The sequence below is a fragment of the Hippichthys cyanospilos genome, chromosome 4 (genome assembly GCF_059441005.1).
Source record: "Hippichthys cyanospilos isolate Australia breed blue-spotted pipefish chromosome 4, RoL_Hcya_1.0, whole genome shotgun sequence".
Taxonomy (NCBI): Eukaryota; Metazoa; Chordata; class Actinopteri; order Syngnathiformes; family Syngnathidae; genus Hippichthys; species Hippichthys cyanospilos.
This window is the reverse complement of record NC_142372.1, coordinates 6,707,414-6,730,109: the sequence shown is the minus strand read 5'-3', so window position 1 is coordinate 6,730,109 and position 22,696 is coordinate 6,707,414. Positions and strand designations below refer to the sequence as shown.

The 22,696-nt window shown below is 40.3% G+C and overlaps 1 protein-coding gene across 1 annotated transcript in view; it reads right to left on the bottom strand.

Annotated features, from left to right (window-relative positions):
* nkd1 (NKD inhibitor of WNT signaling pathway 1) overlaps positions 1-20,847 on the bottom strand; it is a 31,614-nt gene extending 10,767 nt beyond the window's left edge. The window contains exons 1-3 of the mRNA XM_088413904.1: positions 20,645-20,847; positions 20,509-20,541; positions 20,244-20,350 (exon numbers count right to left, since the gene is read on the bottom strand). Coding sequence (XP_088270030.1) covers positions 20,244-20,350; positions 20,509-20,541; positions 20,645-20,669 — 165 coding nt within the window. The 5' untranslated portion in view covers positions 20,670-20,847. The remainder of the gene's footprint in view (positions 1-20,243; positions 20,351-20,508; positions 20,542-20,644) is intronic.
* Between the last annotated feature and the right edge of the window lie 1,849 nt (positions 20,848-22,696).

Genomic DNA, 22,696 nt, shown 5'->3' with positions numbered 1-22,696 from the left:
ATGCAAACTCCACAAAAAAAGGCCGGAGTGAGGAGGATTTGAACTCGGGTCCCTGAACTGGGAGGCGGACGTGCTAACTACTGCTTCGCTTATATTTTGCAACTGTGTAAATGTATACAATTGTGACCAACAAAAAAGAAAAAGCTTTTTCATATTTCAATGTTTCATTCTTCTTTGATCAATTGCAATTGAAAATGTCGAATCAAAGGAAAATTGTGGCCGTTTTGAGGTCATGAATCATCCACACGAAGCACATTTTACATCCAGTATTGGAACACATGTCGTCAAAGTCTCAAACTTTTCAATTGCTTTCCCATTTGGATTCAAAAAACACAAAAGAAAAGAAAGTTCATTTATTGTTCACATATGGATAATGAAATGCTGCAGAGAGCATTTCTGTTGCGTAAGACCTTTGAATACTGGTAAAGAATAAATTTGGTGCTGGTGAGCACAGGCAAAGACCAACACGAATGGATTGTAAAGACGCAGCAAAAAAATGGTTTTAATTGGTCAATTAGAAAATCATCACTTGTGTAGTGATACTGAATCACAAACGAAAACACCACAACCTCTTTTGTCCCAGGCGGTCCTCAGCTACGGATTCCATTTCAGAAAAGCACATCTTTAAGCAATCCATCACCACCCCATTGCTTGTTTTCCTTTGTACGGTTGAAATTCACTACTTCATCAAATAATTTACTGACTTGCATGACATTTTTTGTCTTGCATCAAAGGCAAAATGACTCCACGATCAACATTCCCCTAATTCCTTTAGTACATGAACACACTGAGATCAGGCCTCTAGGATGTTTTCTTTTATTTATTTCTTTTTTTACTGATAAATGGTGTAAAATTATTGCAGGGTACTCCAACACCCTGAGAAACAGGAGAACCAGGAATGCGCTAATTGGTTGTTGTCTGTGGTGATGGATGGAAAGCATTTTATTAAGTATGCTAGGGGTGACCACTGGAACTGTTCTGGTCAGCAATCGAATGGGAAATATTCCAGGATTTTTCGGTACTTTGACACACAAACATTACAACACGTCCAGGGAGATGGAAGGAATAAAAATAGACTTGCCGATTGGTGCGGACACTTGGTGCACGATTCTGGGCAAAATTCACCATCTATGCTAAACTTGCATCCAACAAAACCAGTTTCCAGAGGTGACGTTTAAATGTGCAAAAAAGAGCTGGGTTTTTAAGCCATCTCCGTCAGCGTTTCTTTGGGTTTGTGCGGCCGCCCCACTAGGGTGTTTTAAACTTGTTCAAACTACTTCGGCAAAAATGATTTATGGCCAACCGTAACATAGACGCTTGTGTGCCTGCCCTTCTGCACCATGCTTTTCTAGTCTGGTTTATTTAGCTTGGCCTTCAATTGTATTTGGCAAAGTCGTCAGTTGGGCAAATAATGAACTTGAAGTTGCCAAGGGCACATTATCATATTTAATGATAGTCACAGGCAAAGCTGCAAGCAGCTATGAGGTTTTTTTTTTGTTTGTTTTATGGTAAGTCAAACTTTACTCCGCCCACACATTATGATGAAAATGACCAACTTTAAACAATTCAGCATTGCTCATCCGTCTAGTACAATGATTCAAATTTGGCAGCAGTTTCGCTGTCAGCAAAACTGTGTTAAATTTGTACGTTTAATCCCTGGGGCAGTATAATCATGGAGATGTTTTTTATTTTTTATTTTTCTGGACCCTCAAAGTCTTATCTGTTATTTTTTTGTCCTTGTGGGCTCTTATGATAATGCAAAAGTGTCATCAGTGAAGAAATAACACATATGGATTAAACAGGATACATATTGGGAGCCTTCCAATTTGTACCAATTGCAGGCAAATACTGTTTGTATCCCAGGGTGCAAATAAAATTATAATAAAATCTGGCCGTCTTTAACTGTCCTGTGTGAGTGTTACCACATCATCAGAATGTCAAAGTATCCCAAAATACGTTTCTTCAAATAATCAGAACAACTGAAAAAAAAAACCCAACAACAATCAACTTGGGACTTTCTTCATGGTAGAAACGCATACAAAAGTTCATTGCTGGTTCCTCTCTATGTGTTTGTTTTTCCATTAATTTCTCAAGGTCGTGGAACCGTTCCTCAGAACCTCTTTCAACATGGTTCTAGAACGCAGGCCAAGGAGATGTGTGTCATCACTGTCATCCGTTTGGCCGACATGTAGGAATTTCTTCAAGAAATGCTAAGTAACTCCACTGCTGTGAGTGACGCATGTAGTAAAAATCTTCACAAGCCATGTAGACGTCACCAGATACATTAAAACATTTTCTTTTTACCACAAGCATCACTTATTTCACCCAAGGGTGCATATGAAATTGTAAATATAGTTTAGTCGGGTTGTGAAGCGATGTATATGTATGATGTATTGGCTATACTGTATTTTTATGACTTGGCAGTCGCATGCTGTTATGCCTGCTTTAAATCATGAAAAAAGTGCACAGGTACATTTAAAATGGTAAATATAGTTAAATATTATCAATATGGGTAGAAAAATATGTTACGTACCACTATAAGGCCCAATGATTTGATACAATTTAATATGAATAAGGAGATTTTGATACAATATTTTAATTTCCGGTATTGTTATCAGGCTTTCAGAACTTGCTGATGATCTGTTCATTTAAGGTGTAGTGGAGGAGGGAAATATGTAAAACATGCAGGATATTGGCTCTTGAGGACTACAGTTGGACATCCCGACATCCAATAAGTATTGGATGCTCTCCTGGAGCAGTTTTACAACCACAATCTAAAAATGAGCATTTAGGAAAATAGAAATTTGTCATTAATTTATGAAAGGAAAACACTCATGAGAGAAAAAAAAGTGGTATCAAACATAGTCCATCCTCATGTTTAGTTTGTGTTCTGCTATTGCATATTTAGCATCTCACTATACTTCATCATGATGGGGTTTGTTTTCCTTTTAGAAAAAAGTAGTTAAAGAAATTTGAAGGCCTTGGCGACCAGAAAGTGGCCTCTGGCACCATACTAACTTTGGCACTGCTGACATGGACTTACTGGCTTTTTTCCCCCTATGTTTGAAAAAGCAAAAGGCTACGTTAAATTATACCTACTATGTACTTGTATGTGATTGTGGGAAAGTCCCACAAGGCCTCTTTGGTCGGTGCGCTTTCTGCCTCGGTGAGCCGCCACACAAGCTGACAATTTATGCGGCCGACGACAGCTCCCCCTGATCAAGCGCCAGGGCCCCGGTCGAAGCAGGCCTCTGGAGCTGCGGCGACGGCGGCTACTGGCGCTCCATCAAAACCCGGGAAAAATCTCATTAGGGCCGCCTCCGGGTGCTTCCTGCTAGGCTCCACACCCGGCGTAAGGAAACGCCTTCAAAAGTGCATTTGTTTCTTTTTGTTCTTTTTTTATTTTTGTGCCGCGGGGCCAAAATAATGGAGGGAAGCGCAACGATAGATTGTCACACAGTAGAGCGCAGATCATAGCCAAGGCCGAACTGTTGAGTAAGTGTTTACTTATTAACAGGATGATTCCTGGTTCCCAAAGAATGACAACCACATGTGTTTTGCTGTTATGACTTGATGGTGGTGAAAACTTCTAAGCCACGTTTATTTGTCCCTTAACCATAAAAGAGTCTCAAAGGGCTTCACAGAGCCATAGTTGACAACCATCTGAAACCGCGGATACACTAAATTGCATTTACAATCAAAAAACATGCGGAGAGAGGAAAATAGGTATTTCAGTAAGACAGATTACACAGGGGGAAAAAATATAATGTTGAATTTGTAAAAAGCAAACCGCAAGGGTTAGCTCTTGCTCTGCCGCAGTACCGGAGCAAAACAATGTCCGACGTCTAATCGGCATCAAGGTGTTGCGTTACTTAAAAATCTAATTTTCCGAGAGGAAATACCTCTATCCTTTCACCATCCCCGGGTGTAAATTGAGGCGCTTTCAAAAAGCCAAGAACCCGAAACAGTGCCCGGCCTCCCAATTTACATTGTGAAAACAAAAACACAAACCGCCGTCATTAAACACCGCAGGGTCTTTTGCTTTCCCACCCCCATAGTGCTCCTGAGATGGAGCCAAGATAGAGGGTGTTGATATGAGCCAGAGCAGTCCGACTTGGCCTTCAAAGGGGATCCGTTTTCCGCACATGAAATAACGATCTCAGATAAACACGTTGCAAAGCAAAGCTGACGCAAGCCGTGCGCGGAGGGAGGGAAGAGTGATCGTTATGGCAAATAAATGTCTCCATGTTGCTCTGCAGTCCGAAAGATAAATCTGTTACCGACGCTTATTACTGTATGTTGAACCAGGAGACAGTTGGGGGTACTAGCTAGATGTCAAGGTGTATACAAAGCAAAGATAGGCATAAAGGCAGTGCCAAGAGTGAGTCAAGTTTTTTTCATGCGTTTGATAAGAAGGTCTTTGAAGTCGAGCCATTTTTCACCACAGAGGTGTTTGCTTGGTGCATATTTCATTTTCACACACCTCATCTATTTTATTGGCACTGCTGCCTGTCACTCTTTGTTGAAGGGCAAAGCAAAGCACTGCGTGTTGCATAAGTGCTGAACAAGGACCACCCAAAGTCTCAGAGGGTCTCAACTGACACCTTAATTGAAATGTTCACGAGAAAATTGTTTTGTCCCCACATAAGCCAATTAGACAATTGTTCATTTTTTTGGCCCATAATCCTGGACGGGAGGTCCATGGTTTAAAGTGGGCCATTCAAACAATATTTCCAAAGTCCAAAACAGCCTGCGATGGAAGTGGAAGTGCCATTTAGCCGTTCAGGTCATGTGAGAGCGTAAAAATCTGGGAATTCCTAAAACTAGGGATGGGTTTAATATAAACCAATACCATTATATACCAACAATCATGGTGGAAGTATTAAACGGAGTGCACTTTAATAACGTTAATCTACACTAGGAATCACCAAGATTTTGCTAGCGTTACAAGCTATATCTTTTGTCTTTACAATTTAAAACATTCGAAGGTGTCTTTATAAAAGGGCTGCAACTAATGATCATTTACGTAATCAATGAATGTATTGATTTTCCAGAATTTGGATCAATCAGATTTTCAAAAGCATGTTTGGATTGATATCCCTTTATTTCAAAACTGGATTTTTTTCCCCTATGATTTGGTTGCTAATTTAGTTTGTATGTCAGAAAGTCAGCTAAAATGTTGATCGCTGTTCGCAAATGTATTTATTCTGATTCAAGACAATGCTAATCAGTCTGTTTTCATGGCGGACTAAACAAATCAGAGAATATTTTTTAGTTGAGAGACTGATTTTCTGGGCATTAGGACAATTTTTAGGGACTCAAAACGATGAACCAACTATCAAAAATAATTCTCAAATGTCATCAATTAAGTGTCAATTGATCGATTAATCCTCCCGTCTCTTCTTAATAACGTTTCATCAAATACCTCAAGGATCAAAAAATGCTGAGTTACCGTGACGAGCCGGGGACAGAGTTAGGCTAAAGTAGTGTAAAGTGGTGAAGAGGACTGTATTTAGCGGATGCATAATTTTATCACCAAGCTATCATCAATTCCTGGAGCTGATCCGCGAGTGTGGCCCATGCAGAAGACACGTCAGCAACTTCACCGAACGCGCTACTTAGCAGAAGACAATACTGCTAACGCTGTTAAATATCGCTAACCTGTGGTAACACAGCAGCTCTGCTTAACTTTTAGAATTCGACATGACATCTCTTCCGAATTCCAACCAGCGCTTGAAAATACACGTTCCTCACTCAGCCTAGCTTCCAAGTCATTAGCCGAGAAACTAAACGTGGGGGTGGAAGTGCAATTTAGCCATCCTAGACGAGACAGACACCTTCTCTCAGGCAGACTTTGCGGCCCCGCGCTTGACATCCCTTCCGTCACGGCACACCCGCCTCTCTTCCTGCACCCCGGGAAGCAAATTATAGCTACCGAGTCGGCGTCCGTTGGCAGGAAGGCGGCAGCTGTGACGAAGCTGCTCTGTGATTAAAGCGTGTACGCTCAGCGACACCGGAGGCTGGGCCGGCCAGAAGGGTTGCCATTGCGACGCAGGTCACTTCTCCGTGCAGAACCGCACACAGAACTTTGAAGTCATGCTTGGGATTCAGCATGTTTGTGGATGTTTATGTTCCGAACGCATTCATGTACGGTAAATACTACAAAATATTGACACTCCACTAAAACATTTTATGGTAATTACAGTTCTACCTTGACTTACAGGCTTAAAGTAAATAATCATTTGACTCGAGCAATCGTGAGGTATGCTGACGCTGACATTGAGACATACTTTACGATGGTCCGTGTCGTCAAATTGCCCACGAAAATCCGAAGAAGAAGCAATGGTTCCTTTGCTGCTAGCAAAACTGAGTTCTCTATGCGGACTTTTAACGGAGTTTTATGCACCCAATTTCAACGCTGTGGAAACATGCTAATCTCAATTAATCTCCCGCCCACTCCCCATGTCTAGTGTTTCAAATGTGAAGTTGCGCAACATTTTAATGACCCATTTAAAAACTTTTACACCTGCAAAGATAAGCTTTTATACTATTTCTTTTACAAGTCAGTCATCCCCCTGAGGGTTGTGAACCCCACCTGTTAGCTCAAAGTCGGTGCCGTTATTAGTGCTTGAAAAACATACAGGCACTGCAATTAACATTTATCACACTGTTTATCAAAGCGCTACCATGGCACAGGGGAGGAGCGGGTTGATACAATACGTCAAGATCAAGAGTTGAACCGCACCATTGCCCCCGCAGCAAAATTTAGATGAACCACAACCCTCCGCTTATGTACAAGGAGTAATAGAAGCACCTTGCACAGGCGTAAACAGTTACAAGATTGACGCACTAAAAGAATTCACCGAACTGATGTTTGGCTGTTTGAATTTGTCATATTATTCAAATTGCCAGGTATGAGTTGATTTTTAATTAAAAGTAATTTGTGCAAACTTTTCAACCACAAACAATGCAACGCTTCAAGAAGAAGCAAACGAAACAATATAACCAACAATATAACCTTGTCGGCCATTTTACATAAAATTTTGCTTTCGGCAACCGGTTCAATCAGCAAATTGGCCAAATTTCAGAGGTCCACTCTGCTAGCTCATTCCAAATGATATGCTTCAACTCTATTTGTACGAAGCAAACCACAATATGATGAAGATTATTGGTGGAAACACATATTGAATTCCGGTGAATTTCGATATGCCTTGATTGAATTTAACCATCCAACTGAAACACAATGATCATTTTGCATCAAACTTTGCTTAATGTCTAAGGCAGCCCATTCAAGCAGCAAAAAAAAACAAACCAATATTTATCGTGCCAAAGGATCCGATTCCATCAAGAAATGCTAAACGAAGAAGCCCTGGTGTCTTGCCCAATTTTCATGTCAATTTTTAGTTTTTAATTTATAATTTTATATTTTTTCACACACGCGGGTCTTATTTTTACAAAGGAACATTTTTTTTTTTCCAAGTTCGTCATCATATTACAAATGATTGATTATTTCTTAATGTTAAGAATGGCTCTGGTTGAAGAAAATTGCAATTTTTGGGGTCTCCTGAAAAGTCATAATTTTGGAGATACGAGGATTCCGCCCGACATCAGCAGTATTTTGATTTCCATGGTTCCCCTTAAGGTAACCTTACTTTATATTAAGCGTGTAGCCGGTCCAAAATGTTTTTTTTATTTTTTTTGAGAACTCGATCTGCATCAAATGTTTTCTTTCTCAGAGGCAACCCAAATCACAAACTATGTGATTCTGCACAAAGAAGAAAGCTTATAGCACGGAATAGCAAGGCGACAGACTGTCTCTTGGCCCTGAACTACAGGTGCCCCACGCCTGCCAAAAGTGACAAATTATAAAATTGCTGCCCTCTGAATATTCACATTAAATCCGACTTCCAAAAGAATGACCAAAAAAAAAACGGGGAGGGCGAAACGACACGTCTCATTTGCACAAGCTTGTTTGGATGCGCATGGATTTTGTCGGGTGTCCTCGAGAGGAAGTGAGTCATCTCTGGAACCGTCCTGCTGCGTGGCGCCACGCTTACACATGTCACACTCGCTAATGGAAAGCAGGACGGATTATAAAAGCCCAGACGAGTCTGTGGCAGCCTTTCCGTTGTTGAAGCGTCGCGGAGCGCGCTTAAGATGGGTCTGGAGGATCCTCACAATTAGTTATTCATCCGAAGCCAGAGTCGAGTGTCGCAATGAGGAAGTTTTACCTTAAGGGCGCCGAGGAAGTGACATGTACTTCAACCTTTCAGCGCGCCAGACGGATGAAAGGAAACACTCGGCTGACTTGTTTGTGTCAAAGTCAAAGGATTTCCTCTTAAAACGCTTACTTATTCATCACAAGACAGACAGTTCTTATTTAAAATCATTGTTACTTTTTTCCTTGACTGTCATGGTTTAACGACACATCAAAATGGTCGTAGTAAAGAATTGATTGCTAAGAATTTGCTCATTGTGCAGGTTTGGCCTCTGTTACATCAGAAAAGCGCTACAATCCTGGTATCAGATATCTTCATATCACAAAAAGGTCTCTTCCAAATGAGACACACTTGAAATGCATCAGTTAAATTGCAACAAAAATGCACAGATCGTATAAACGCCAAAATACACTGGTTGGCAAAGCATCACAAATAAAAACGTTTTTTTTTCCAACTGCTGTAAAAGTATTAGATAGTAGAAACTACAGTGGATGGAACTTAAAAAATACGAACCACTCAACACAAATGTGCTCATTAATATATAAGCAATGTAGCAATGACACATATTAGAGAAAATGAAAATCATGGAGGAAAATCGGGAAGATGAATAAGACCACAAGAGGGCCAGGCGATAAATCAAATTAATTTGATTAATTTGCCATTTTAAAACTTGATGAGATGCCAATAAGCAAACGTTTGCACAAGTGGCACAATGTCTTCGGAAACACATGTATTCACACTTACTTGAGAATTTGTCCCTATCCAATCCAATCCAATCCAATTTTATTTGTTATAATCACCCCATACCACAGAACCGACTATGGAATGTAATGCAACCTTTAAAAACGGCACACTTTTATCGATGGTGGCTGTTGACTTTGTCAACAATAATAGCAAAAGAACAAAATTTAAACCACAAACAAAGTCAGCGAATTTTGGAGTTCCTGTGAAAACTGGCTGTTCAAATTAACTGTTAAAATGCTCCCTTGAAGATGTATTGCTCAGATGGTCCTCGGTTTCTAATTGTTCTATTCATACAAGGTAATCCAAAATTGTATCAAAATGTGCTAATCTATTGCTAACGTATGCTAACGCTGCTAGCTAAATATGTACATAAAAAATACTCCTTGGTCATAACTGCAAAAAAAAAGAAAAAAATACAAATCAACACTGCTGAATGTGCTTGTTTGTAACTTTTAACTGTTCAAAAGTGAGGAAACGGCAAATAGCGAGCGGTAAACTACAACATTTGCCCCTTCCAGTGTAAAAAGGGACCGCAATCAGGATCCTTCACGGCGGCACGTGAGACAACGTGATAAAATGTGTTAAATGATAGCCATGATTTACAACCGGTTCTTCTTATCTTACCTCACATTCCCCACACCTTGTAAACCTCTCAAGTGTTCATGTTCAACAAATCAGTGCCAACTTGGCAAAAGTCTATTTTTCCTCTACCGTATCCACAGTCATGACTTCCTGCCAGCCGCCACCTCTATAAACATCCCTCACATCTGACCTTTTAACAGTGCACCTAAAATCTCTAATTACAAAGGCAGCCCGAGCTAGGCGAGTAAACGCCGGCGATGGAAATAGACACTGGAACTTCTGTACGCAAGCGCGCCCGTTTGCGAGAGGCGCGTTTCTATTCTTAGCCGGCCTGGAATTAATGGCTTGTCTATAATGAACTTGGAGCACTGCACACGACTGAAAGATGCAGCGTGTCATTAAATCAAACGCACACGTTTTTATAGGTTCCTAACATAAACTTGGAAAATCTCGCTCAGTATTGTATGGACCAGTAAATATGTTTTGGTCTTCATAACTGGCGTGCTGAATAACTATGCTCTACAATGCATCGTCATGAGCAAATTATTCTTTTTTTTCACTGCTTTGAGCGTAGGATGTCAATTTTAATACCGGGCGTTGAGTTTGCCGTCTGTAAGCTATATATTCTAACGTAGCAATTAAATGCTAACTTTAGTGCTAACTATACAGTAAAAACGTGACTCAAGACAGACACAGTCTGAAATGAGTTTCAGCTTCTTTTTTCCTTCTAAATAAAATGTGTTTATACTTGATACAGACGCGTCATCCAAGAGTAAAATTAACATGTATTGAAATTGCTACTAGAGGGAAAAGACCTATACTCAAAATATTGACAAATATTGGCATCTGACTTATTTTTTTAATCAGATCAATTTAAAACTGGGTTTAGTTTACAGAACTATTAAATTAAATATTCATAAAATTGTATAAGAGATGCTGCTGACCTTGCGAACTCGGTTCAGTCTTTTGTTTAAAATGAAAACAAAAATAAGTAATCAGTTTAACATTTGAGTTACGTGGAAATTTTGAAACACGTTCGCTATACTTTATTTTTAATTTAACTTTTTAAGACATGATGATGATGTTGGGAGTTGCCTGAAACATTTGCTAAAATTAAAAAAAAAGTTTTTTGAAAAAAAAAGAAAAAAAATTGGCAGTATTTTGCTGTTATTTTAGAGACCAATATTTCCCTCTTTATTGCAAAATTATAGTGGGTGTAAATGCCATTTATAATTTTGCTGACAGGCAAACAAGTTACCATCCAAATTATGCCTGGTAACATGTGGTGTGACCAGGACAAATAATTTGAGACAACCACAACGAATATGTTACGAGCTTCAGTACTTTTGACAATTCATTTGAATGAGACGTATGCGTGAGCTGTTGATTCCCTCTAAATAAGTTTTAAGAACATGACGTCATCTATGGGAACTTGGGGTCAACGTCCTTTGAGTTGTCAGCCTTCAACGCCGGTAAAGACGACTTGAGAAGGCGGGATTGAATTCTAAGGTCTTCGTGTGCGTCCACGGGGGGAGGGGTCCTTCCTGGGCACCCGTGGATAATAAATACTCCAAGAGAGGATGGTCTGTTTGTCTTTTCTGGCCTCCCCAAAAAACATTCCTCTAGAGCACACAATCCTGACATGGCGGCACAGGAAGAGCCCTTGGAAGTGCCGTCACAATGCTCGACGGACTGTTTACTTTCATCCGCTTCCTTGATTCCGTCTACCTTGGGTGGCCTTTTGGCCTCCGTTACCCGTGCTCTCCCACACGTGGAGGATAAACACTCCAGCTGAGTTCAACTGTGCTGCTTGCAGTATTCGACATTCTCCAACAGTGTGCGTTAGGCAGGGCTCGCATTCGCAACCAAACCAGTCACATTTGTGACCGATTTCCCAGTGTGCGCAAGTGGAAATTTCATCAGGTTGCACTTGTGCAACCGAATCATTTTTGCACAGTTTTAAAACAGAATTGCTGGACGGTAATAAACTCAGCACACAAAAGCCAAATTATTCATCAGTGGGGATGTAATGGAACTGCCAAAAACAGTCTCCAATTGGTTGTCCAAATTTGTTACTGGACAGCTCAATTTCTTGCCAGGTGTGCAAGTGTATCAGTCAGTAGGCCATGTTTTAGCCTCGGCTGGGGAAAAAAGGAAACTACAAAAAAATAGTTTTATGTTCTATCTTCAAAATGAAATATTGCATAATTATCATTCTACACACGTTGTAGCAATTATCTTCAAACACGCATAATATATTCAGAAAAACATTTATGGTTTTAATTAAATCATTTTACCGCCAACCCAGTTAAAACTGCTTTTTGACTCCTACAGTTGTCAATTGCAGTGAATGAGTTAATTTATCCACTGTCAGCTCTGTAAAAATGAATCTTTGACATCTTAAATTATCAATGGCAGCGAATTAGTTCTTAGCGAATCTATTGTCAGGTCAAGTTTAATTTTTTCCCCAAAATGTAACCCAACTAATCAATTGTGGCTAAAGAGCAAAATCGGTCAAATCCAATGCAATTAAGCAAAGAAATCCACCCATTTCTATCCATTTCGGGGGCTATCGTATTTTTTTATACTTTGTCGACTGAAATTGATGTCAAAGTGCCCACAGGCTCAGGTGACGTTCCTGTTATGACACTGCTCTTGATTTAAGAGTCATTTTACAGTGCTCAAGTGAAATTATTCTGCATTTACATTATGGGCCAGAGTATAATCCACAAGGGGAGGGATGGGGGGTAGGGGAGTGAACACGATAAACAAACAAGGGAGAATTACTCAGGGTTTAAACACTTAAACACCCACTTGAGCGCTGCCTTTTAAGTGGATGATTAAAACGCGCACCGAGCGTGCACGCACGAGGCTCAGAGGAGAGTGGCGGCGGCGCAACCGCGGGAACGCCACTCACCTCCAGTTGCCCCCTCAAACCAATGTCGTCCGCAATCGGCCGGGGGTGGCTTAGTAAGTAACCGTGAAGGAGACACCGTTGATAAACTGCTGTCCACATTGCCAAGTGCATATTTGTGAGGGGGCGGGGGGGCAAAGCACAATCCTAGCTGCTAATCCCCCAGAGATTCCACGCACATTCCATGAAAAAGACTTTGATCTTTGGTGTGCATTCGGATATCCGACTCCCAAACAGGACACAAAGCACAAGCGATATCATTAACATATGGAATACGCATAGAGAAATTATGTTATTATAAATGGCTTAAGGCAATATTTAATACCTCTTAACTCAATCACTGTCAGCCCAATAAACCTGGATCTTTAAAAACTGCTGTATACCTATCAAATGAGTTAAAAGATGGCCTATTTTTCTATTTAATCCCCTGAGCTCCCACTATCAAGTCTGTGTAAAATCTATTATCCTATCGTTGATTCTATTGATTAATTGCCCCCAGTTTTTAAAAATCTACTAAAGTTGAATATGTGGTTTTTAAATAATCTATTAAGATTGAACATGAGTTAAAATTAGTACATATTATTTATTTATATATACATACACATACTTTGATCAACAAATTTTGCAAATGCTAAAGGAGTTAGCTTTAGGATGCTAGCAATTACCAGTTAAGATCAACAAACTTTAAGAACTACTTTACGTTATATGTACATTAGACATGTAATGGTGCCCTTTAAAGGGACAGTGTGTAAGATTTTGACCATTTTTCAGTTAAAAGTAACAAATTGTAAATTTCAAAAACTTGCAAATGAATGTGTTCTTAATGACCACCAGTATGTTTCAAATATTATCACAGGTCTAGTTATCATGAAATGATATTACATGGGGAATGGCACTTCTCCGGAGGCGGCCATGTTTGTTATAGCTACAGACAATGTTCTTTGAAAATTTCTTTGAAAAATATTTGAGTGAACTTGGCGTGGAGCAGCATGTTAGCTCCTATGAAGGCAATCATTTCCTCTTTGTCTTCATCTACTTCTTGACGAATAGACTGAGCACGTTTCATGCTTGACTGCCCCCTACTGGTTAAAATTTTAAAATGAAAAACCAAGCTACTAAAGATTGTTTTTAGTGACAGATTATACTCTCAGATAATGAAGCCCGAGTGCTTTTTTTCCCCATAGCCACAGTTTTGGGAGTGTAATGTGTGGCGCATACGTATAGAGAGGTTAACCCTAACCCTAACCCTACCAAGTATTCACACTTACATGTGTACTGACGAAGAAGTTTGACTCGAGCTTTCAACGAACCTCATTGGCATGTTTTTTGGAATTTGGCGGCTAGGAATTCGGAACCAAGAACCTTAGAACCGTGAGGCAAAAACTCTAACCACTTGCTAGTGTTCCCTCAAATCAATAATTTCAGGGAACTCTCACATCTGCAATAGAAATGAAACAGTGACTTTCACACCATGCAACATCATAATGTGGCATTAAAGTGACCAGCACGTCGCCCCCGGCAAAGTCATTTCCACCCCATCCTCTCATGGGAACACTTCTTTAAAAATCACACGGCCCCCTCTATGGCCAGGTGCTACCCCTCGACCCCCCCAATTTCTCCCCAAAAGCCCGAAGCTTTTCTTTCCTTTAGAATGTGCCTCCAAATATGCCCCCCTACCCCCGCCATTGCAGCCACTTCAAAGAGAACAACAGGCCTTCGTCCCACGGGATCACAGAGCGGGGAGTCGGCCATACGTCACACGAGAGGCCAGCCGGCGGTGGTGGAAAAAGGGCGGCCGGACGGGGGTTACAAAAACGCACAAAAAGAAGTAGAAGAAGAAGAGTCGGCGTGTGAAAGTTGCTTTCGGCATCCAGACGCAGGCCCTCGCCCCGTGGCGTTCAAAAACACAACACCTGTCTTTTATCGCGCTTGGCGGCTGAGGGAATGCGTCTAAAAGGGGCCTACGTGCTTCCTGAGAACCTTTTACCTCACAAATGAAAAAACAAAAACAATCGACGACGTGAGACCAGTTTTGTGGAGAATCAATTTGGAGAATTTTTCCCGAGCGTATTTTTTTACCTTCAATCTGAGATTGCATGCGATGCAAATGAGAATCCAACGTGGGATTTTTTTTTTTGAAAAGTTTCATGTACAGTCGATAATGTCGGCAAGACAATCCCCACACTCTCTTATCTTTCATCATTTTTTCGAAAGCTTTCTTTTGATGTTAAAACTGGATTTAATCGGCAGGTCAAAAGGTCCAATTCTGATAACAGTCCAACATCAGATTTTACATTTCAAGTAGGGATGGTCAAGACCCCTCTTTTCAGACCCATACCAGTGCTCAAATCTTGAGTAGTGCTGAGACCAGTAGTACTTTTGATGCACAAAATTTCCAGAAAAACAAAAAATGTCAGATTATTTTGAAGACAGATCTGTAAATCCTAATATAGCAAATTTCCTGAAAAACTGCAAGAAATTAATCTCACTTTTTTCTAAATTGTTAATTTCTCGTTCCCGTTTGTTAAACGACCACAAGCGGGTGGCCAATACTGGTAATGGCGTCTGTCCCACGTACCTCGAAATAGGGCTGATGTCCACACCGATACAAATACCAAAACCTGGTGTTAGTGCTCGCCCATCGCTAATTTGAAGTAACACTTTGGTTTGCCGAAAACATTGACAAATGCAAAGTTTGCAGAAGTACATTTTCAGTATACATGCTATGATGAACATTAATAAGATTTTGACCATTTTTATTGGTATTCAAATTGCACCGGGTCATACGAATACGGGAAAATTTGTGTTGTTCCTGATGAGCAAAAGTAGGAGGATATACAGAAGGGTACCAATAATTTCGCTAACTGCATAAAGTGGAGCCTCGTTACGCATGGGGGACGGCAAATAGCAAATATAGCAAATATCTGCAAATAATTCAAGCTTTTTCAGTTGCATTTTTTTCCCAGAACATCCGAAATGGTACCAAGGCTGTTCCGAGTTTCCACGCGGAATATATTAGGTAACGCTCTAGCAACACATCTCCTTTGTAAACAAACACAGTGCAGCTCAGCCTCTGGCTAGTGGAAATCATGGCTTGCGGCAAGCTTTTAAAAGTAGCTGAAAAAGGTGCCCCTGTATATATATACGGTCGTGAACCAAGAACCCGTAGTGTTTCCGTACTGATTCCACCGATATGGAAACAATTTAGATCAGCATTTACTTGATCTGAGCCACACCAAAAGTCTTGGTGGAAACACAGCTTTTAATAATGGGAAGGGGGCATCCATACTTATAATATACAAGTGGAGCCTTGACTCAATGGGAACACCTCCCCGAGAGAGCCCCCTTTCAAACGGCGTCTCGTTTCATCCGGCAACACAAGGCCACCGGGTAAACGCACCAAACAGATGGAGTCTGCGAGGGCAGAAGGGAGCACCAGTTGGGAGGTGGAATGGGGGGTTTTACCGACAAAGGCTGGGAGGGACTTCTTTTTTTTTTTTTTCAGCGGGAGTATGGAAGACAAAAGCTTCAAAAGTCACACACAATATCATATCCATTTGAAATGGGGGTACGCTGTCGTGAGATGTTCAAACTCTACACGGGGATGCACACAACGCACAAGTGATATTTACAGGGAGGGGCGCACAAGAGGCTGCATATGGGGTATCACATGACCCCAATGTCATATGTCAAGCCCCACCTGCCAACACCACTCAGTCACTGTCGCACCAACGCCCCATGCCACATGGCTGCCACTGAGGCAAATTCATGAGAATCATACAAAAAACATATACACCACCCATACTTTTCATTGTGCATGTTTAATTCCTTTGTCCCATATATTCACAGTTTACGGGAGAGACTTTGGGCCAGGGAAAAAATTAGAAAGAAGCCGGGATTCTGATCTAAATCTCAAACATTTTCAGAATTATGAGTATAAAGGCAGAATTTCCACCGTAATCAGTCCTGAAGGTTTTCAGAATTCTGGCTATTCTCAGAAGTCTCAAATTCTGACTTTTTCTTTTTCTGGGAATAGAGAGAGAATTCTGAAAATAAAATAAGCATTCTATGATAAAACTGCCAACCTTTTTGTCACTGAGCCTAATATTTTTCTATAAAAGATCTCACTATATCTACAGATTAAATAATTAGACAAATCAAAGAGGCAAAATTCTGGAAAAAAAAAAATCCAAAATTTTACCTTGAATTGAAAATTCTCACGATACAGTGAGAATTTTGAGAATCAAGTGAGGATAGGCAGCTAAAAATGAATGGATGGATTTTACTTCACAGCCAACCGTATCAACAGTAGAGAAATGCACTTTACAAGACACAAATACCCCAAAATCAACCCCACACAATCAAGAGAGAAAACTCAACTGTCAAATCTATCAATTCAGTCCACCATGGTGGAATATATCAACAAAAACTGCAGAAACTTCATGTCATGTTGGAAACAAAAATATACAGAAGACCACAAAGTGAAATGCTCCACTGTTGTTATTTTGGTCAGATGTAAGTAACGACTGTATGAGTAGAGCTTTCTTGTCACAGATGTTCATTGCATTAAAACCAATGGACAGCCGCACAATGCATTATCAGTGTCTCAGCATCGGATAAAAACTACGTAGCGAGAATCAAAATTCAATGTTCTCAAGGGTTTTTACCCAAAGATGATGGATTACTGGTTTTAAGGTTGGTTACACTTCCGTTTTCAGTAGTAAAAAACGCAGATGAAGATTCGGCCAAGCTTCCACTGTGCTATAAGGCAAACGTTTAGGTGCGTGCTATCTCATGAAGTAGCGCCCATTGAGAAAGCTGGACAAAGACACCAACTTCTCTGAAAGACACGGAATTTGCGTGAAAGGTACATCGTGGCACAAAAAAAGCGTCAAGGACTCACGCCTGAAATTGAACAAAGATTCGACTATATGGATTGAAAAATAACTTTTTGCTAAACTACTACAAGGGCATGCTGCAGACTTGCAGGTGGACATGGAAATTCTCAATATCCATCCCAGTGGGATCACAAGGAAACAAAATAACGATTCGTACAATTCACCTGAATTTTTAACTCTCGTTCTCACTATCGAACAATAAAAACGGGTCCTCAGTCGATGACAAAGTTCCATAAATAACTGGACACACAAGGAGCCTGGTTCATAACCTCGAAACTCTCATTTTAGTACCGCCGTAAACCGGCCATCGTGTATCCAGATGCTAAATTCCAAGCCCAGCAAGCCAGCGTTCTCAACGACAGCGTCGACAACTCCGATAACGATTAGGCGCTTAAAGACAACCGTAACAAAACAACTCAAAGGACTTTAGACTCACCGGATTAGTTTGTCTCCTCGCCAGCACATCAATAAAAGCTCCCATCGCAAGCGTTAATTTTTCCAGGGGATTGCTGGAAAAAGCCACTATTGTGACCTTTACCAAGCGTGGCGTGTCTCAGAAGGTTTGGATTCCGCCGTACGGGCCAAATAAAGCTGTTCTTGCAAGCTGCATTCAGTAGATAGACAAGTGTGGGTGGTGGATGAACCCTATTTTCCTTTTCCTTCGCGACGACCACCGATTTTCACCGTTTGAGGACGACACCGCCAACCAAAGAGGCTTAAAACCCCTCTGAAGCAATTCCAAAGGATTTCCCCCTCACTTGACAACAACAACAACATTGTGTGTGTCTACAGCGATGCCAAAAGACAAAAACGTCGTCAAGCCTGACCAACATTCCTCGGCTTTTACCATCCTCACGTGTCACCGGGCTGTCACCCCGTAATGCTTTGAAACGCGGCTTGATCTATTGTCGCCTTTTTAAAAAAGAAACATCAACTGGGACGAAAACCAACATTTCATTCTCCCTCCGAGACCAAACAAGTGTTGAGATTCACAGTCAACATCAAACAAACACGGATGAGATCCATTCTCGGAGCTGGATCCAAAATGTTGGATTTTTTTCTGTTGTTTTTTTTTTTTTAGATGATGGAGAACTTATACAGATGTCTGTTTATGAGTGAGGTTAGCCAAAATGCTACTACACTTATTTCTACGATATTTCCTGTAGGAGTGAGAAAAGGACAAAGGAAGAATCAACTGAAATCAGGACAAGGATCCCAACAAAGCATTATGTAAAATATTAAATGTAATCTTCATTCAATTTTCTTTTCATGCGTAATAATTAAAGATAATGTTCATGCATGTCAAAACACGTTTCCATATTTAAAAAAAAAATAAAAACGATTTTTTTTTTAAAATAGGTGAATTTGATATTAGTTTAACAGCTGAATGCATAAAAAAAAGCTTATTTTTTTACATTTCATTTTTAAATGAAATAGGAATCATTTTATTGGTAATTATTTAGCCTTTTTAAATGTAATTTGAATTGAACCGTGTCACTATTATTGTTAAATATAATATATATTAGAATAGTATTCAAGATTGAAACTAACGATTGTTTCAACAATCGATTAATCTACAGATTATTTGTCAAACTATCGATGAATCAAAATTTGAAAAACACGTTTAAATTTCAATCCGTTTAATTAAAAAAAAAGGACATTTTTTTTCAAACTGACATTATTCAGTTCATTTTTGTAATGATTTGTTTCCTGGTTTGGTCCATAACGTCATTGTTTTTCCAAACAAAAGCAGTTGTTTGCAAATGCCTCATTTTAATCAACAAAATCAGTCTGATATCATACAAGACAAATGCTGACAATTTGAGGTCTAGACAATTATTCAAAAGAACTGTGTAATTCATCAGTTGTCAATTAATCATTGCACCGCTAATTGTGTTTTGTGGCATCTCAAAACTCAACAAATCTTAAATGTATTAACTCACAATAATATTATTGTCATCTGTAAAATCTGCCGCGCTTTGTCAGCGACATGGCAAAGAAAACAGAACAATATGAAGAAAAAAAACAATACAATGCAGTGTTGTTCAATAGCAGGTGTCTCCAATTTTCATGACTTTTTTCCATCTGTTGTTTTTGTTTTGGCCTATTTTTTAAACTCTTTATTGAGATCAAGGTCTGTTACAAGAGAGGCCTGGGAACAATAAACATTATGACAGCAGACGGTACATAATAAAAACTACAAAAAAAAAAATAATAGAACAAATCCAGAAATCTGTGTAATAATCTAATAATAGGAATTTAAACATTCCAGATTTAAAGAATGAGTCAAGTTTGAGGAAAAATTATAATTGATCCCATATGAATAGCGCATCGTAACTAAAACCATGTTTGTGAAGGTCGTGGGCTGGCGAACATAAGTTTTTAGATCATGTTCTGTGGTTGTTAGATTTTGAAGAGTAAAGCCGCATATAAAAACACAGAGAATTGTAAACATAGACCTTTACAGATACACACCTCCATACACCTGAACGCTGGCATTAAGATCAAAGGTTTATTCCGAGCAAAAACACAGAAAATGCAGTATTGCTCTTGATGCCCAACCACATTCCATGGATTCTTCCTTTCGCCCATGTTTTGTTCGTATGGCGTCAAATAAAGTGTTTTTTTTTCATGTCCTGCAACTCATAGACATCAAGACGTCTGCATTTATTCATGCAAACCCATAAATTTGCAACATCTTAAATGCAACTCGTCTTTAGAGAAGTATCCAATCTATGGAACGTGAACCTTAACCGGACCTCATTTATGTCCAGTGAGGGTTTGAAAACTTGGAGGGGAGGAATAAAATGTGTTTATGCACAACAGAAGGCAACGAGAGAATGAAAATGTTAAGGGGGGTTAAGGGGAGGTGAGGGTTTGACTCACCCGGGTGGCCAACGCGCACTTGGTCTTCAGATGACAGTCCTGCTGCTTTACCAGCCAGTCGTCCAGTCCTTTCCGAGCCAAACAGGCATTAACTACAAAGCTGTCGCCTGAAACAAAAGCCAGCTTTATTAATGAGTATTTTACATAGCGGGACATTCGGCACGGGGGGCGGGGGGTGGTCGACCGTGCACATGTTCACGCAAGCAGGCTCCACTACTCTCTCCACAAAGTACCCCAAAATGTCCCCTAAAACCATGCTGCTTACCTTCAGGGCTCTCCCTCGCTTTACAAATAGCGGCTTGAAGGAGATGAAGGCGAAGAAAAAAAAAAGAAAGAAGATAATAAACATTCCCAAGTATAACAAAAACTACAATAGTTTTCACAACATAAACAAGCCTCACCATGTTTGGAGTGCAGTTTACCCATCTCTCGGCATCGGTGCACACCATCAGACGAGTAATATAGTCCAAAAAGAACCGCGAGAGGGGTTGAGCGAAGAGAGCGGGAGATATCCGAAAAGAGTCCGCGGAGAGGAGACCGGCGGGGGTACACTCATGCACGTCCGTACGCCTGGTGAGCAAACAAGCGTCTGAGGTTATTCAGTGGTTGCTTCGCTCAAAGCTAGAAGTACCACCACCAATCGACGTCCATTGCGACCTTTCACAATAAAAGATTTAACAAAAGCACTTCCGCCTTTTAGAGAACGGGGATAAAGTAAGTGCAGACTTTCAGAATAAAACTACGTCCGTTTGTAGATAGATAGATAGATAGATAGATAGATAGATAGATAGATAGATAGATAGATAGATAGATAGATAGATAGATAGATAGATAGATAGATAGATAGATAGATAGACAGTCATGAGAAGAAAATTAATGTCTGGCTAAATTAAATTAATGTCGACTTTGATGCAGGCAGAGTGGGTTCTGTTCCCACTCAGTAATTTGAACGTTGGTGCACTTCGATTGATTGACGACCAGTTCAGGAGATTGTCCGCCTTTCACCTCGTCAGCTGGGATAAACGCAAGCTTTCTGTGGCCCTAAATAGATTAAGCGGTCTCAAAAATGGATGGATGGATATGTAATTTAATCTGAATTTTAGTTTTAAAATTCCCGAAGGGAGGGGGGCGCACTTTGAGTGGTAACTAATAAAGCATTTAACATTAAAGGCCAGGCTCCCAGGGGATGAGAGGGGTGTCACGAGGGGCCCTGTGGTCAGTGCACATCTGCTCTTTGACATGAAAAGCTCTTTTTGGAAAATCTACAATTTTTTTTCAGGGGGCAGGAGGCAGCAGATGAAAGGAGGCGAGAGGCTCTTTTGAAGTCGTCAAATATATAATGAAAGACAGACGCCACGGAGGCGGCAGAGGCGCAAAATGATGGACGGACAGACGGCTCATGACAAAAATATGACATTGATGCTTCTTGTCCCATTTCTGTCAGATGCCCTCTAAATAACAGGTACAATTATTTAAAAAGGGAACAAAGTTGCTTGCTGTCACATAATATTCTTCTTCATCCATTTTTCACATTAACACGTTGTTTCCTGTCACATCTGATAGACCCCCTACGCTAGACCGTAAATGATACATGAGTTGCGGGGCTTGTTTCATACCCCTTTGAAATAATAGATCAACTATTCAACGTCAATGGACGACTCAACTGTATTTATAGAGCGCGCCAAATAAAACTCTAAACAGGTGTTTTCCATGTAAAATAATAATAACCAAATCATTCCGCACAAGCAATGCTAACAATAATTCATCAAGAGGTTTGATGGTTTTAGCCCTTTTACCTAAGGATCACACACCCAACAAAAACAACAACAAAATCTACGTGATATCAAACGGTATTGTTTTCTCTCTGAGATACCAACAACATTCATGATGTTTCACACGGGATAAACGACCCCCGGGCCACATGTTGCCCTCCCGGGGGGTGCCACTCAATGTTTTCCCACATCCTGACCCTATCATCACATGTTGTACCAAGAGCAACCAGGCTGGCCTTTGAACCAGACACACAGATGAGATGTTGTTATTCCAGGAACGGTCCCGAATAATGTGGGAAAAAAAGGCTTGTCTATGTGACACACTTCCTGTCCTTTGAAAGGGGGCCAATGGAGGCCCCCTATATCCATCTTTGAAGCCCAAAGACTTCCATTATGATTAATCCCCGGTACTGCCGGAAGCCATTTTCTTGCTGGGCACGTCAGGATATTGTGGGCATTATTTAAAAAGAAGGAATTGATGCTGATAGTCTTTCACATTATTTCACGGGAGTCAATTGCTGCATTAAGGAGTAACTAAGGATGGGTTTCCAACACAGACTTCATGTGTCTTCCAATTGCCTGGCAAGCAGTCCAGGATGTTCAAATTCTAGACTTTCAAATTCTACTTCTATATTTATACTAGTTAGCGATATAAACAACACTAAAACCAGAAGGAGGTTT